General features: G+C 37.8%; 1 protein-coding gene and 1 long non-coding RNA gene across 4 annotated transcripts in view; one reads left to right on the top strand and one right to left on the bottom strand.

The window, feature by feature from the left end:
- The window catches only part of inpp4aa (inositol polyphosphate-4-phosphatase type I Aa), a 32,821-nt gene that overhangs the window by 11,781 nt on the left and 3,394 nt on the right, over window positions 1–17,646 (bottom strand). For 2 of the 3 annotated variants that reach the window (XM_061971037.2, XM_061971036.2), the window contains exons 2-17: window positions 14,517–14,753; window positions 14,379–14,423; window positions 12,376–12,494; window positions 12,185–12,301; window positions 12,041–12,120; window positions 11,868–11,985; window positions 11,666–11,756; window positions 11,449–11,596; window positions 6,727–6,857; window positions 6,527–6,631; window positions 4,913–5,021; window positions 4,811–4,828; window positions 4,557–4,737; window positions 2,267–2,575; window positions 2,032–2,179; window positions 194–226 (exon numbers count right to left, since the gene is read on the bottom strand). In XM_061971037.2, the coding sequence (XP_061827021.1) occupies window positions 194–226; window positions 2,032–2,179; window positions 2,267–2,575; window positions 4,557–4,737; window positions 4,811–4,828; window positions 4,913–5,021; window positions 6,527–6,631; window positions 6,727–6,857; window positions 11,449–11,596; window positions 11,666–11,756; window positions 11,868–11,985; window positions 12,041–12,120; window positions 12,185–12,301; window positions 12,376–12,494; window positions 14,379–14,423; window positions 14,517–14,646 (1,882 nt within the window). In that variant the 5' untranslated portion in view covers window positions 14,647–14,753. Of the gene's footprint in view, window positions 1–193; window positions 227–2,031; window positions 2,180–2,266; window positions 2,576–4,556; window positions 4,738–4,810; window positions 4,829–4,912; window positions 5,022–6,526; window positions 6,632–6,726; window positions 6,858–11,448; window positions 11,597–11,665; window positions 11,757–11,867; window positions 11,986–12,040; window positions 12,121–12,184; window positions 12,302–12,375; window positions 12,495–14,378; window positions 14,424–14,516; window positions 14,754–17,066; window positions 17,182–17,646 lie in introns of those variants that run through there. The other variant, XM_061971038.2, reaches the window with a different exon arrangement.
- LOC133613605 (uncharacterized) lies at window positions 6,739–17,079 on the top strand. The gene is made up of 5 exons (XR_009816470.2): window positions 6,739–6,863; window positions 10,465–10,601; window positions 11,472–11,567; window positions 14,670–14,905; window positions 16,411–17,079. It is a non-coding gene; the product is annotated as an uncharacterized lncRNA (long non-coding RNA).

Here is a 17,646-nt window from a genome sequence, read left to right as displayed (position 1 = left end):
TCCTGTGCATTTCAATAAAAGTGGGAATATTGCAGTTTTTGGCAATGATTTGAGGCAACATGTCATTTTTAAATGTTAATCTTTCAGAGCATGCCGTAATCTGGGATGAAAAGAAAAGATGAGCAAAAATGTCAACGCGGCGTAAAAATAGTTAAATCACTGCATATCCTAAATGGATTCATTCAAATCTTACCTGGTGATTTCTTATCCACTTCTGGACTGTTCCCTGGCAGTGAAAGAGAAATATTGACAATAATATATTAATCTATTAAGAGATTCAAAAAAAATATATTAGTAGTAGTAATAATCCACAGGACCCATACCTCAGTGTAAACAGGAAATCAGTCATTTTGCTTTGAACAAACGGTTTTTTTTTTTAGCTATTTCCTTATAGCTCTTCTCTTTACACTTCCTATGTTGTCTTGGTTACCATGGATACCGCAATATACATTTACTGTAAATTATTCTGCACTTAATAGGAAAGAGGGCGTTATATTTCCGAAATAGGTAAAACTCATCATATATAACTAGGCCTGGGCCGATAACAAATGTTACTCGATGATTTATTGGCTTACAAATTATTGCCTATAAACTATAACCAATATAATAAATATACTGATGTAATGATATCACATAATAATGCAAGAATACCCTTTCAAGTGTAATACATTTGTATTTCTCGTATATTTTAACATTGTAATTGGAATGTAAACTTTTAAATATCCAAGTTAAATAATACAAACAAGTAATGACAATAAATTATACTCTGTCTGCATGCAACATTCTGCACTTGGCTAAAAATCACAGCCAAAAGCAATACAATAGTTTTTAAAAAAAAATCTCTGTTAAGGAGAGGATGGGGACCCTCAAATATACACAATTAAAATAATAAATAAAATAGATAAAGTTATTGTGACTAAAAGTATCATGGTTATCATTATCACAGTATTGTTGAATGTGCTGAAAAAGGACTTATACACACGCTAAAAGATTTTCACTAAGTTGTGTTTATTTTAATTAACTAAAATAAATAGACACAATATACTTTCTTGGCAGAAATATTGTTCTGGCTTCATAAGAGCCATTCTATTTATTTGTGTGTTTAAATGTTTATCTTCCACCATTTTAATTTGTAAGCATTATACAATGTTTTTTTGATAAATGCAAATTGGGTGATCACTTTGTTTCACTTCCGGTTTATGTGGCATCACGCGAGTTCACTTCCTGTTGAACACACCTCCGTCTGTTTTAACTCGACACTGTGGCGTATATATCGATCACTTTGTGCTATAACACCACAGCTTTTATGTTTAATATGAATATTGTATCTTAGTAGTTTAAACAGTAATGTGTTTATACAAGTTTTAAATTGGACTATGACCATTCTTAATGGGGAAAGACGTTAATGTCTCTTGTTTTCATGTTAACATTTACGCTAGCCAGCAAGCTAAAGCTAGTCGGGGAATAATTTTATCAAAGTGTGGTTATCAGTCGCGGTTTTTAAATCATTTTAATTTGATATGGTAATACTAACTGTCAGGAGTTTTACAGCAGTTCTGATGATTACAGTTCATGTACATAGAGTACTAACGCATGCAGCTGCTGAAACTATTGCAAACAGTGACCGCAAACCTATTATGTTCATTTTCATTCATCGTTCTATTAATTAACTTATCAAATATCAGCCCAGGTCTATATATAACAACTTGTTTGTTTTACTTGAATGATTTGGAGTGCATCAGAGAGTGGAATGGAAAATATACCACATGCTGATTTACGAACACTTGTATTGCACAGCACAACAGGACCGGAACTAATGTTGTAATAGCGCATGCAGAGGTAGATGCTGCATGCAGCTACTGCCATCTGGTGGAGTTTATGAAAACAACATCCATAGCCACAACGGTCAGTATTTTTTTAACACCGATCGAGTGGCGACAACAGGAGATTTGGTGGTTAACAAATCAAGATGCCAGTTAGCGGTGAAGTCATTCTCATTTATCAAGATTAGATACGTTTGGATGTGTTTACCTTTTTTGGTGTTTTTGGGTTCCTCGCTGGCCATGGCGAACACGTCATCAGAGCTGCTGTCGCTCTGAAGCTGGTCTCTCTGCAGCAACCTGTCCACCTTCTGAATCACACACTCCAGACTCTTGTCAACATTCAGCCACACCTTCCTCTGCACACACACATACACTTGTTTTTAATGCAGTCTCCATGAAGCCATGTAGTGTACAAAGAGTCTATAGTGGACTTTTTTTCCTACCCACTCCTCTTCGTGCAAGTCGGCCTGCAAGGAAGCACGCTTGCTTTTACTCCCTTCGCCGCCCTCAGGGGGAGTGGCGTGGCGAGAGGGCGAGGTCGCCGCTCGCAAGGGGGATGTCGGGTGGTGAGAGGGCGAGCGGGAAGGCGAGCGGGAGGAGGGCGAGCGGGAAGGCGAGTGGGAGGAGGGCGAAAGGGAGGAAGATGACGGGGACGGCGTGCCTCGCAGGGCGGGCTCTGGGCGGGCGGCGGCCAGGGCGATGATGGCGGAGGATAAGAGCTTGGAGTCGCACGCGCTCACCAGCTGACGAGTCTAAAAGAGGCCACAAAGCAGTTTTATGAATATTTGGACACATAAAAGGAACTTTGCAACAAACAAAATTCAATATAATAAAAAGAACCTAGAATAACAAATTACAAATTGTATCTAACTATATTTACCACTCTTCAATATCACTTATTTTTAGATATTGTCATTAATATTTCTGAAATATATTATTTATTTTCATAAAGTATTATGTTATAATATATATATATATATATATATATATATATATATATATATATATATATATATAATCATTAAAAAAAAGATACTATAACTTCAATATTAAAATAATTCTAATCAATTATATGTATATATAATTAAATATGATATATGTAATTAAATGTATAATTGAATGTGTTTTATTTTCACATTAAATGTATATATTTTAAAAGAACCCTGAGTAACCTAAAATACACATGTTATCTTACCACTCATCAATGTCTCTTTAATGTATCATCCCATATTTTTGAGATTGTAATTTATATTTTTAAAATACATTATAATTTATTTTAAAATATATGATATATTAATCATATGTATGTATATATGCATATATACATATATATATATATATATATATATATATATATATATATATATATATATATATATATATATATACACAGGTAAAAGCCAGTAAATTAGAATATTTTGAAAAACTGGATTTATTTCAGTAATTGCATTCAAAAGGTGTAACTTGTACATTATATTTATTCATTGCACACAGACTGATGCATTCAAATGTTTATTTCATTTAATTTTGATGATTTGAAGTGGCAACAAATGAAAATCCAAAATTCAGGAAACAGAGTGGACCGACACCAGCAGATGACATGGCACCCCAAACCATCACTGATGGTGGAAACTTTACACTAGACTTCAGGCAACGTGGATCCTGTGCCTCTCCTGTCTTCCTCCAGACTCTGGGACCTCGATTTCCAAAGGAAATGCAAAATTTGCATGGTTGGGTGATGGTTTGGGGTGCCATGTCATCTGCTGGTGTCGGTCCACTCTGTTTCCTGAGATCCAGGGTCAACGCAGCCGTCTACCAGCAAGTTTTAGAGCACTTCATGCTTCCTGCTGCTGACCTGCTCTATGGAGATGGAGATTTCAAGTTCCAACAGGACTTGGCGCCTGCACACAGCGCAAAATCTACCCGTGCCTGGTTTACGGACTATGGTATTTCTGTTCTAAATTGGCCCGCCAACTCCCCTGACCTTAGCCCCATAGAAAATCTGTGGGGTATTGTGAAAAGGAAGATGCAGAATGCCAGACCCAAAAACGCAGAAGAGTTGAAGGCCACTATCAGAGCAACCTGGGCTCTCATAACACCTGAGCAGTGCCAGAAACTCATCGACTCCATGCCACGCCGCATTAACGCAGTAATTGAGGCAAAAGGAGCTCCAACCAAGTATTGAGTATTGCACATGCTCATATTTTTCATTTTCATACTTTTCAGTTGGCCAACATTTCTAAAAATCCCTTTTTTGTATTAGCCTTAAGTAATATTCTAATTTTGTGACACACGGAATTTTGGATTTTCATTTGTTGCCACTTCAAATCATCAAAATTAAATGAAATAAACATTTGAATGCATCAGTCTGTGTGCAATGAATAAATATAATGTACAAGTTACACCTTTTGAATGCAATTACTGAAATAAATCAAGTTTTTCAAAATATTCTAATTTACTGGCTTTTACCTGTATATGTATATATATATATACATATATATGTATATGTGTGTATATATCTGTATATGTGTGTGTGTGTGTGTGTGTGTGTGTGTGCATATATATATATATATATATATATATATATATATACTGTGAAGAAGTTACACACTGAAAAAATTACATACATTTATAAGAATAAATCTATCATATGAAAATAGGATTCAGACAAGAGACCTCTCAAAATTCCTGACATCATTGAACCTAACACATGATTGGCATTCTTCTGCTTACCTTCTCTTTGAGGATGGCCAAGGTTCTCTCCAGAGCATTAGCCGAGCGTTCCTTGGCGGCTCGAGACAGCCGCTCGATATAGTAACACACTTGCGTCTTCAGTGTGTTAATTTGTCCAATCAGCTCCTTTGCTCGCACAACATCCTGCGGCTGGTATGCCATAGCTCTTGAGCTGACAGAGCTTTGTGCACAAAAAGGTGGGTTAATACAATGAATAGATAAACAAAACACCAACTATCATCAGTTATTCTCACCTCTCTTCCTCGTAAGTGCTGACGGTGCAAAAAAGAAAAAGAAAAAGAAAAACACATAAGAGAGAGGCTTGGTGCAGCGGAAAATAAACATGTTCTACTTACTGCTTTCTGGCTTCTTCAAGCTTGTGCAGAAGTTTGCGCAGGCCGCAGCCTTTAAAGCCTTGATGATGTGCTGCAGGAGCGCCAATGGTCACCACGTCGTATGTGTGGTCTGATGGAAGAGCATACGTTAGAAAACAATAACAAAAGGTAGCATTACCTGATATAGGTGTAACGATATGCCAGAAGGTCACGGCTCAATACTATCCTCCGTTTTAAGGTCATGTTTTGGTTCATTTTCAAACCTTTATTGAGTCAAGGCACATATTTTATACGAGAACAATAAGTGGGGACCAAACGTAAACGGTTGATACAGAGGTTAACTATTGACAAACAGTATATGTCACACATATTTCACCAAGTGTTGTGCCTGTCACAACAATTAGATCCCTGTCACAGGCATAGATAGATGAAAAAAAGATTTAAAAAAAATGTTGTAGTAAATAATTATTATTAGACCAATAAAGAAAATGATCCTGCGGCACTTCTGAGGATCTTTCTTGTCACACTAACGTGATAAAATGCCAATGGCTTTTCTGTATACATGTTTTTCTGTTTTTTTTAAATTAACATTAAAAACTGATCACATGATTTGCCAGTAAATAAAATTGTAATTTTTTTAATACATATATGAAATAATATTCTAAATAAAACTGCTTAGGTTTTCTGTAAACATTTATTTATTTATTATTATTTATAAAATTACACATTAAAACAACTGCTAGCAAATGATTCCCTAATGAATACCATTTTCAAATACATTTTTTAAATAGATATATGAAATGATATGCTCAATAAAACTGCTTGTCTCTTTTAATGATTTTTAACATAAAACAAACTGCTAGTAAATGTTTACAAATAAATATATGAAATAAAATGCTAAATAAAATTGCTTAGCTTTTCTGTTTTTTAATTGAACATAAACTGCTAGCAGATGTTATAATATATATTTTATTTTATAATAAAAACAATTCTAAAAAAAATGTTTTAATACATATATGAAATAATATTCTAAATAAAATGGCTTAGCTTTATATTTACTTTTTTATTTTTAATATTTTTAAAATTAAGCATGAAAAAAACGGCTAGCAAATGTTTTCAAATAAATATATGAAATAAAATGCTAAATAGAATCGCTTAGCTTTTGTTTTTTAATTGAACATAAAAACTGCTAGCAGATGTTAATATATATTTTATTCTACAGTAATAACAATTCTAAAAATAAATACATACATGAAATAATATTCTAAATAAAATGGCTTAGCTTTATCTTTAATTTTTTATATATATGTATATATATATTTTTAAATTAAACATTAAGAAAAACTACTAGCAAATTATTCCCCAATAAATGAAATTGTCAAATAAAAAATGTCAATAAACATATGAAATAATATGTAATAATTTACAAAGTTGGGGGTTTTCAAGCTGTAGCTTCTCTTTGGCACTATCACTGACCATGAGTCCAGCGAGCCAAAAACTAGGCTGCATTGTATTGGTTTACATATTAGAAACGATGCGCGAGATAATACCGTTCAGAAAAATGGAATACATGTACCATTACACCTCCACTACGTAATGTTTTGGTCAGTTAGTGTTGATGCAAGATCAAGTTACCGTAGCCGGTCTCTCCTTGAACTCTCATTCTCTGTATGTGCAGGTTTGTCGGGATGAACTCCAACTTTCGCTCCGCTTTTAGTGTGCTAGATTTAAAAGAAGGACCTAAAGGGGGGAAGAAACACACATTATCTTGTTCATCTTCTGTATGAAATGTAAACGATGTATAAGTTTGTTACTGTTAAGATTGCAGTTCTGACCTTTGTACTCGTGCAGGTCACTGATGGTCTCCTGGTAGGTGAGGATGATGGTCTGGTACTGTGTGATGATCTGCCTCCGGAGGTTCTCCCAGCATGGCGACAGCTCGCCAAGTTCTTCCAGCTCGCACACCCTAACGGTATGTAGCACGTATACATTTAAGACAACTCCCATCAAGCTCTGCACGTCATGTTAGCTACCTGTATGGTATGCAACCTAAACTGGACATTCTTTGTTGTTCATAAACCAGTCATGGCAAAGAGGAAAAGTGTGATGATAACAATAGAACAATTTTTTTCTTAGTATACAGTAGGGAAGGGATTCATATGGTCCCATTAGTGGGTAGATCGCACACAGAGCCGGCCCAAGGCATAAGCGTACTATGCGCTTGCTTAGGGCCCCGCGGCCACCAGGGGGCCCCCAAAAGCAATTAACAAAAAATTCTTATTTTTTATTTTTTGCATGTACGAGTCTGACTGATGATTTCTAAATGATCAAAGATATATTATTGTACAAAAACACAATTTTAGGTCAACAGAGTGCTGCTGCTGATCTAGGCCTAGTGATTCTTCCTGCCTCTCTTTAAATGTAAAGCTGCCTCTGCTGCACCTGTGACGTTTGCAGCCTGCCGTGCAATGCCAGTGCGCACTGGGCATCAAAAGCGCAGATAGAGGCAAAACAATGTCACAAAAAAGGACATATCCTTCAGGTGCAGAAAAAAGGAAGAAGAAGAAAGTGGAAGAGGAGAAAAAATGCCATGATAAAGGTATGTTTCCTTGACTTGGTAATAAAAAGTTTATCAAAGAGATTTGTAGCTGTAATTAGCTTTAGCTAGGTGACGTTAGCTAGCTAGCGCGGTGCTAGCAATATGTTTTTAGCATCAGGTTACTAGTGAGATATGTTGTTTGCAGCAGAGCACGGTAATTTATGTGAGTAAAATAAACATTATTTTTTTACATCAACTCATAAGTTATGTGAAACTTCCCCAGGAGCATTGTTAAAATACTTTGGAGGCACATAATCAGCCCAGAGCCAGTCCACATCCTCAGGCTCAACTGTGAGTGATGAATCAGGTGAGGAAAAGACTGTCACCATACAGTATACATTTAATTTCTTAGTATAAACATTACACCTGAAGGGAAATTAATATAGTCAAAGTATCTCATTAATATGTGTGCGCCTATATGTATGTATGTATTTATTTCATCTTAGGTCCATCTCCATCCTCTACAGTGCTCTCTCACACACCTCCATCCTCTGTGCCCACTGTCCACTCCATGTCTGAAACCACAGCTGATTTATCTAGTAAGTTAACTGCAAAACACCCTTTATAATTGCGAATTGTACTGCAGAACATTCTGAGATTAATAATTATGTCCAACAGTGCAATTTAATGACTTTATAGGTCCTTCTTTTTTAGTCATTGTCTTTCTTTGGTCACTTCCTCAGCAACTTCCACCACAACATCCCCTTCACACCATGGACCATCATCAGCTCCGCCAGTTGACCCAGCTGAGTGGCCTTCTTTCCTCTCAGATTCAGACAGGACTGAGCAGGTGATCAGAGGACCACTGTCTATTAAGGAGAACTTTTCATTCCCCAAACGCATGATGGCTGAAGTTTTCATTATCATTATACCTACAGACAGCTAGTCAATGGGGAAAAAGTCAAGCGTAGCTGGCTGACTTATTCAAGAAGTAAAGATGCAGTCTATTGCTTTTGCTGCCAATTTTTTACCAAAAAGTCCTTAAAACTGGCAGCCGAGGGACAGCGGGATTGGGTCAACATAGGTGCACTGCTGAAACAGCATGAAAACAGTGAAGATCATTGTAGCAACATGGTGAAATGGAAGGAATTTGCCTTGCGTCTTTCAAAGGGGAAAGCTATTGATGAATTTAACTTCAGTAGACTGCACTCTCTTTGTACAAAGTAAACATTAAATATGAACAATTAACTCAAAATATAAACTAGTAATTAAAGACTAATATGTACAAGACTGATGAGACAAGATGACACTTTTACTGTAAATACAAAGCTTTATCACTTGGACTGTTCAACCCCAGGCCACTCTTGTAGCTGAATGTTTTCTACATTTTAAGATTAGGAACCATTTGTGGCACTCTGGACATCATTCGTTCATTCATTGGTATTATTTATGTTCTTAACTGGGCCACCCCCATATCTTTTATAAATGACATGTCATTTGTAAAGACATGCCAGGCTGACAATAGGATAATGTAAACAACACTGCCAGAGCCGCAATGAGTTTATAGTAGGTGTGTGAATGATCAACAATCAATATTATTGGCAGAAATAGAGGGCCCCAAAATCAAATTTTGCTTAGGGCCCCATGGAGGCCTGGGCCGGCACTGATCGCACATGAGAGAAAGAAGGGCGGTTTAATCATTTTGCAATGCAGTCTGCTGAAAATTAAGGAAAGTGACATTCTACATAGCAACTGACGCTGTGGTCAAAGTTGGAATTACCATAAAACACATTTTAAGATATTCAATACTCTACTGCCCTCTGGCGGCTAATGTGCATAGTGTGACCCCCAATTTGTCACGTTTCATGTGTCAGGTAAACTGTGACGAATGGGGCTATATGAATTCCCTTCCTACTGTACAATAGTTTAGCAAGGAAAAACAGTACTAACCTCTCTCTCCTGGCTGCTCAGTAAAATATGGCTATCAACAGTAAATTAAAAAATATTAAAAGAGGAAAGTGTGCAAAAGTCTTAGACCAGTATTAGTTTTATTTTCTTTTGTCTCAGCAGTTATTTTGGTATTTGGCAAAACCTTCATACGGTAAATAACAACGTAAATCAAAGGCACATTTTCTGGATGCTGAGCCACCCGTTACTACTTTAAATGCAGCTACTGCCATCTTGGGACGTAAATAAAAAACTTAAACAGAAGGTTGACTACAGCCACAGCTCCAATCCGATATTGTTATTGGCTATCGGTGCGATATCAGCAAAGCAAAAGAAGTATCAGATTATATCAGCTTGCCTCATCTATAATCTATACTAGCAGTTGTGCAGCGTGTTTACTTGTGTAGAGCTCCTCATTAATGAAAGTATGATGAAGCCATGGTAGGCAACTAGGAGCTTGCGGCTACACAACAGCTCAGCACACAATCACACACAAGCTAGACATACGGTATGTATTAAGTTTTCTTAATTGAACACAATTCAGTCTAAAACAGCACATATGTCAGCATAAACAAGTATCAAATGCCGTAAATTTTACTTTTTTCCTTGGCTTTGAAACCTGCGGCTTATAACATGGTGCAGCTAATTTATGGATTTTTCTTTGCTGATAACTCGCTATAATATAATTAGTTTAAAAAAAGCAAGCAAACACACTGAATAGGTGTATTATTGTTTGTGCTAAGGCGCCATCTTATGGACAGGTTTGCTTACTGCAGGTGCTGCACTTGCTGCTTGCCGTACAGTTGCTGTTCAGTTTTCTAGCCGTCCGTAGCGTTCCTACTCGTATGGATTCTTCATTTATCACTCCAAGCAATGTTTGTAAGTTTTACAATATAACTAAAACTATTTTTACTTACCATACCGTCACATGTGTGATGTCTGTAGGAATGTTTTTATGCACATTTGTACGAGCTATCATAAAGTAATGAAGCTAGTGTCGTTAATATTAGCTACTATGCTAACATGTTTACAAGTGTCTCTGTTAGTATTATTAACTTACAATGGTATTCTTTTTGTATTGTTTCAGTTTCATAAATTCACCGGAAATGTCACAGTGGACTTACTGAGTTTGTTTAGCTGATTGGAGAGCTAGCTCACACAGCTAGTGGGTCCATGATGATGACTTTGGTTTTGTGTGACACGCATCGTTTGGGAACAATTCAGGTATGTAGAAAAACATTTACAAAATGTTTCTGTGTTAATAACTAATTTCACAACATACTGTATATATCTGCGGCCTACAGTCCGGTGCAGCTAAAATATCTAAGATTTAGGGTGTGCGGCTTATGTCGGTGCGCTCTATAGTCCGGAAAATACGGTAATTATAGTTGCATATTACTTACACACACACACAGTCTCCAAGGCAGCAGTTTATTAGAAAGTATCCAGTCACAAACGTGTTCGCATCATTCAACTTGCTGAGTCATGATCTTGATTGAAATAATTATGGCCACTAGGTGTTACCAAAAAAAGGACTTCTCCACTTAAACTTGAAGACAGCATAAATCTTATAAATATTAATATATTATTCTTTCCCACACATATCATTGAGTTATTTCACTTGATGAAACCTTTTCTAACATTCTACACTACAAAATAATACAAGTATATCTGATTCATGCTGACATCGTATTGGATCCATATCAGTCTCGGTCAATAGGTTCTAATATTTGTATTTTATCAGAAGTAAAAAAATTGTAAATAGTATCCATTAATGCTTTAATTCATTCATTATTTTTGATCCTGCGCAAATTAGAGACTCCTGACGAGTTTTGCATTTGTCGACCACGCGGCGACTATAGGAGACTCGCCAGTGGATTGACCAGATGTTATTTGTAGCTTAACTGCGATTCTCACTGGGGCTTCTTGGCAAAAAAAGTCCAATGTTTCAAAAACCGATAAACGGAAGGTGCTGGTTTGTTTTAGGTGGTTGAGGAATTTAGTTTTAACACACAATAACTTTAGTGTGACCGTTCAAACCCCCTTCATCATGATTAGCTTCAAACTTTACCTGACAGCATCTTCCTCCAGCAGCAGCTTGACAAACTGTCGAGGGATGTGCAGCGAGAGAACACTCTCCGCCATCTGCTCCAGGACCCGAAGATGGTTGCCGTCCGTGGTGGGGAAACGGTAAGTCTGCGACATGACGCCCCCAAAGACTAAAACACGAATGGCGTGACTCAGTAGGAAGTCAGCAGGAAGTCCAGGGATTCGCTCATGAAACTCACCAGCCTTAAGTAGGGGATCTTTACACAAGGACGAAGACTTGGACTTGATGCCTTTGGACTCGGTTAGACTTTCATCCACAGGAAGAACCATCTGAAACCCCACCATGGTCATCGTTAGTTTACTTCTGACTGCTTCGTATAGAACTCGAAAGGGATTAGGGAATACCAACTCAACAAACTCTGACTCTGAATTTGTCCTCACCCTTCCATTGATGGTGTCTCCTCGTTGTAGTCTTGCAACAGGAGCTCTCTGCTCGCGTTTCTCCTCAATCTGCCAGGCGATCACCGTGATGTTGCCCACTCGCTCATTCTCGGCCGACCTGGCGTCAAACAAGAAGTAAATTCAATGATTCACCTCTGAAGAAGGGGCTCTACCTGAGAGTCAGATGCAGGCGGTGATGTTTGTCCTGCAGCAGCTCCTTCAAGGAAAACATGGCCGAGCCTAACATGTACATCTGTTTGAGACAAAGACACAATAAGGATTTCACTAAGAACGCAGCAGTTCCGGATGTGACTTACAGTCCCCTGGGAGCGATCCTTGACATCGTAGACTGATAGCTTGACCTGAGTCTGCTGAGTGATCAGAGAGTCCTGGAAGAAGGCGATGCTGCTCAAGAAGTTGGGGTTACCGGTGCCCTGTAGGCAACATGGAGGAAGGTCTAAGACGGTTCTTTCTCTCATAGAAGACAGAAGAATGTGATGGATTATACCTCTATGATTTCAGTTTGAGAGTGTTTGGTCCAGAAGGCCTGAGGGGGAGTGGTGCAGCTCACAGCCACAAAGCTGCTGGGCTTACGGTCCACAGTGGGTGTGACCAGTTCACTGCAGACTGGAGGAAATGGGAAGTCAAACTCAACAAAATTGAAGATTTTTTGTCATACATTTTAGACGTTATTAGAAATACATGATCCAAATCCCAAGTTCTGATAGGAGAATTGGAAAAGACAAAAGATTCAGCAAGTCCTGAGTTATTTGATGCAGAGCTAGAAAGAGTCCCTGATCAACAGTGATAAGACATTTGGTCCATTTCAAGATCAAATCTCAAATTATCTAATACTAAAGGGACTTAGCTTAGTGAGTGAGTCCTTTAAAGAGACAAGACAATTTATTATGTACTAGGTGAAAACTAGTTCTTAGTAAAATGAGCCAAATCATTTGGTCTAGCTCCTAAGTAGGTTCCATCTGTCCTGGCCTAAGCTGTGAGCTAGTACCAAGTCTTCTGGTCACAAGCACCTGAGTATGTCAAAATTGTTCTGATCCAGGTTTAGAGCTCAACCCAACTCCTGTGTTTATTGTGTCACTGGACCAAGTGATTTGATCTCAAGTCCTTTGGTCCATGTGTAGATCGATATTTAAATTCTCAGATACAAAACTAAAGGTTGTTCCAAGGCATTCGGGCAAAGTCACTAGTTTCAAATAACAACCAGCTGTTGGACTATTTGGTTTGTCTTAGAAGACGTTTCGCCTCTCATCCGAGTTGATTTCATCAGTTCATGCTAATAGACTTAGATTGGTCAGATCTAATTTAGCGGCTGGTGCTAAAACCCCAAATATTTATACTCCAAAACCAGGATGGTCTGCCTGGGCAAGGATGGTTTCGCCCATCGTAGTGAGAAAAACAACTGTTTTGAAACAAACGAGAAATCCTAATTGTTAAAGCCAACAACAGTTGTTGAAGTGTAATTTCCCCTCGTTAGCATTGAGATATTGTGTGGCAGAACGATCGCTGTGGATCGACTACTACCAAAATAGTTGGAATCCCCCACGTAAGCATTCCATTCAGTTGTAAACAAATGGCACAAAGGGCATTCTGGTCACCTTTTGTGACCAGAATGTTTCTAACTCCTTTTATTTATTGGAAGATAAATTGCAGAGTCTTTTAGGCATGGTTGCAAGGACAGTGTTGTATGTGGGATGTGGTGGTGGTGTCGCAGACCACGTCCTCTGTTCAGGGATGGTGTTTCAACCTTGACATAGATGGCTTCCCCCACTCCTCCTTTGTACCATCCGTCCTCCCTGTCCAGAATCTGTACATTTTTGTTCTCAAATGAGTGCTGTTTCTCCCTGAGGTGAAGGTAAAATCTGAGTCTTGGTCTGAAGAGTTTGCCCGTCTATGCTGCGCATATGCTGTGCCACGCCAAGGCTATGAGCATGAACTGATGAAGCCTACTCGGATGAGAGGCGAAACGCATTCTAAGACAAACGAAACAGTCCAGTTGCGATCGATTGAATGCCCTGAGATGACAATGACCTGGATGAATGAAAACATTCATACACATGCAACAACCAGCTGGTTGTAGTCGCACATTTTCTGGTACAAGACTAAAGTAAATCATCAGGTTACTTTAGTCTTTAGGTTTCGAGCAAGTCTCAAATTCTCTGTAACAAGACTACATTAAGTTTTCAAATGATTTAGTCTTTAGTTTTTGGCAAGTCTCAAATTTGCGGGTACAAGACCAAGTTACTTTTCTAGGCACTTAGTCTTAAGTTTGAGAACATCTCAAATTCTCTGGTACAAGACTAAAGTTCATTTTCAAGTTACTCAGTCTTTATTTTAAGGAAGTCTCAAGCCCTCTGAAGTAAGTTGTACGTAAGTCCCCAGTTACCTAGATCATTTGGTCTTAAGTTGGACCAGATGGTTCTATGGTCCAGGTCCCATATGAGTGCCCAGTGCAACGGCTCTGGGTCTAAAGTTGTATTGTGTTAGACTTACCCAAACTGAACTCTAACACAGGCTCGTCTGGATCCTGACTGTTTCCTGTAGACCAGATAGGAAGAGAATTTCCATTAAAATAACCTTTCATCATCAGTAGAGGAAACGGGTTGCTACGGTTACAGTCACCGAGGTTACCTGACAGTGCCAGGCCCATCATCTCCGCCGAGAGATCAAACGTGTTGGCCCGGTAGACCGACCACGGCCTGTGGCGGGGGCTGCGCTCCTTCCCGGTCATGGAGGGGTCACGGCGAGGATGAGGATGCATTCTGAATTTTTTTTTCTTTGCAGAATCAACTGGAAGTGACTTCAACCGGACCCCGAGTCTCCTTGTGATACTTGTGTGCCTCGATCTCAACTGTCACGCATGAGTCACTAAAAGGAGGAAAACAGGTATTAGTCCGCTATCGCCATGGGAACAGATGACACAGCCAAGAAGGCAGATGACGCTGACGTCATCCCCTCTCACATCTGGCTGCATTTACACTGGTGCAATTAGCGTCTCTGTCAACGCGCTAATGCAGACGGTGAGAAACATCTAAATATACACCTGCTAGCTGCTAGCTTCTCCTGCTTCCACACACACTTTTAATTACCGGTAGTCTTGTACAGGAAGTATTGCAATAGCTTTTTACTGGGATGGAACCCTAGAAAGTACTCAGTGCTTAATACTAGCATTTCTTGGCCAAAAGTATTTAGACAAACCATAATTTTGTAATTAAGAAAAGTGTCCAAATACTTACCAAAAATGTTTACACTTATTGTGCATTATAATGATTGTACACATCTTAAAAACATCATGGAGGCATCAGGAAGGTTAAAAGTAGCTTGACTATATTTCATTATTGGTATTAAACTAGTACTAGTCAATGTTAAAGCACCCCTCAAAGCTAAAGACAAAAACATGCATTGGGGGAAAATAAGAAATATACTAAAATAAAATAAATACAAATCTAAAATATCTATTGAACAAAAAATGAAAACAAACAAATAAAAAATGTATGGTAATAATAGCTAATGTAATGTAAATTAAAACAATATAAAACAAAAACAAATACAATGTTACAAAAATATACAACTAAAAATCACAAGTATTATACATAAAATAAGATCAAATGTAATACATTTTCAATAAAAATCTTAAATCAGTCACTTATTTTTAATTCTATAATCAATAAAACAAACATAATACAACAAAATGCATACCACCAAGAACTTTTGTTCATACAATCAACATACCAGTTCACATTCTAAAATCAAGTGTATTTCTCAACATGTCATTTGAAAATAATCAAAAGATTAATAATTATTACAAATAAATACGAGTTACATTTTACACTGACAATAATTAATTAACATTTGACATAAGGGCTGCAACGATTAGTCGACAAATGCTATTGTCGACGTTTGGCTCCTGATGGCTGTTGGTTAGCGCCTTGCATGGCAGCTCTCGCCATCAGTGTGTGAATGTGTGTGTGAATGGGTAAATGTGGAAATACTGTCAAAGCACTTTGAGTACCTTGAAGGTAGAAAAGCGCTATACAAGTATAACCCATTTATCATTTATCATTTATATCTGCTTACTTTCTCTTTTAACATGTTTTATCTACACTTCTGTTAAAATGTAATAATCACTTATTCTTCTGTTGTTTGATACTTTACATTGGTTTTGGATGATACCACAAATTTGGGTATCAATCCAATACCAAGTCGTTGCAGGATCATACATTGGTCATATTCAAAGTCCTCGTGTGTTCTTGAGTTTATAAACATAATATAAAAAAACCAGAAATGTTTTAAATAAATAAATAAATTGATTTGAAAAAAAAACCTGTACTTTTTAGAGGCGGTATAGTACCGAATATGATTCATTAGTATCGTGGTATTAGTATTACTATACCAACAACCTTAATACAAATATTTGTAAATAGTTGATATTGATAAAAACAGGTAGATTTTTTCTTTTTATTATTTTCTATTCCGTTTTACAACACGTTTCTTCAGTTTGATTGTATTTTATTTTTGTCTCCAGATCAGAATTTCATGAAGGACAGTGCAGCCAACTGATCATGTGACATCGCACGAACAAAAAAGTAAGAGCTGTGTATTCATGTGTTAAGGAGCACCGCCACGGCGCTCTATTTTTACACGTGAGTCTGTTTTGACGTCACCGACCAACAACCCACAATAAGGCATGCTGCTGCTTCTCTCTGCGCAGTCACAGATGACAAATACATCATGGCCGCTACGCCACATTAGACTCAGTGTGTGTGTGACTGAAGGGCGCCGTGGGAAGCTCTGTGGGTTTGGTGCGACGACTCAGGTGGCCCCAGATCATCGTCATGGCTACATGTGTTTGACAGGCGTCTTCATCATCATTCTCTGCGGGTGGCGAGCTTCTTCATCTTTGAGCTCATTAAGTCACAACATTACAGGTAAACAGTGACGGACAGTAACAAACTACATGAAGCTAAGCTACACAGCTTAACTACATTTCCCAGTAGCTTGGCGGTAGCTTCCATACTTTTTGAACAAGTAACTTTTCCTGAAACTTAGGTATTTTTAGTCCCATGTAGCGAGGTATCTTACATCAAAGCTACAAGCTACAAAGACAGAAAATGGAGTGTGAATTCAGGCCAAAAAATTAGAAAATACAATGACCTGATGAATGAGAACATTTATACATACGGAGAAAATCCATGATGATTGGTTGGAGTTCGTATGATGAGTCAAAATTGGCTAAGGTTAGGGTGAAACATTACAGACTGGCCGATCAGAGGCAAGACAAGGCGGGTTATTGAAACCAGGAAGCAAAATCATAACAGACACGCACTCATGTCACATGACGACGAGGGAGTCAGAGACAGAGGGACGCTTCAAGCTGACTCAAAAAAAGAAACATACTTAAATGAGATTCGCTCATGCAGATTATATTTTTCCTTTAGTGATGAAGATGAGGTGCAGGAAACCCACAATAATGCGTGTCCTTAGCCATATATTTAGACAATTGTATGCGTTTAACGTAAACAATGCCCAAAACATTACTCTGTAAACCAAAACCATAACTGCTCTGTTCATCGAAGACGTCCAACACAAATTTAGGAACACAGACTAAAGTGACTTGATCTCATGTAAAGTTTTACTGCACATAACCATTACCAACTGTTCCCAAACAACTCACGTCTTTTTTTTAATTTATTTTTTATTGTCAAGATATAGTCAGATGCTGTTTTTATTTACTGTAGGCAGATAAAATGAATAACATTAT

Source organism: Nerophis lumbriciformis, linkage group LG13 (genome assembly GCF_033978685.3).
Source record: "Nerophis lumbriciformis linkage group LG13, RoL_Nlum_v2.1, whole genome shotgun sequence".
Taxonomy (NCBI): Eukaryota; Metazoa; Chordata; class Actinopteri; order Syngnathiformes; family Syngnathidae; genus Nerophis; species Nerophis lumbriciformis.
This window is presented reverse-complemented; position numbering and strand designations above follow the sequence as displayed.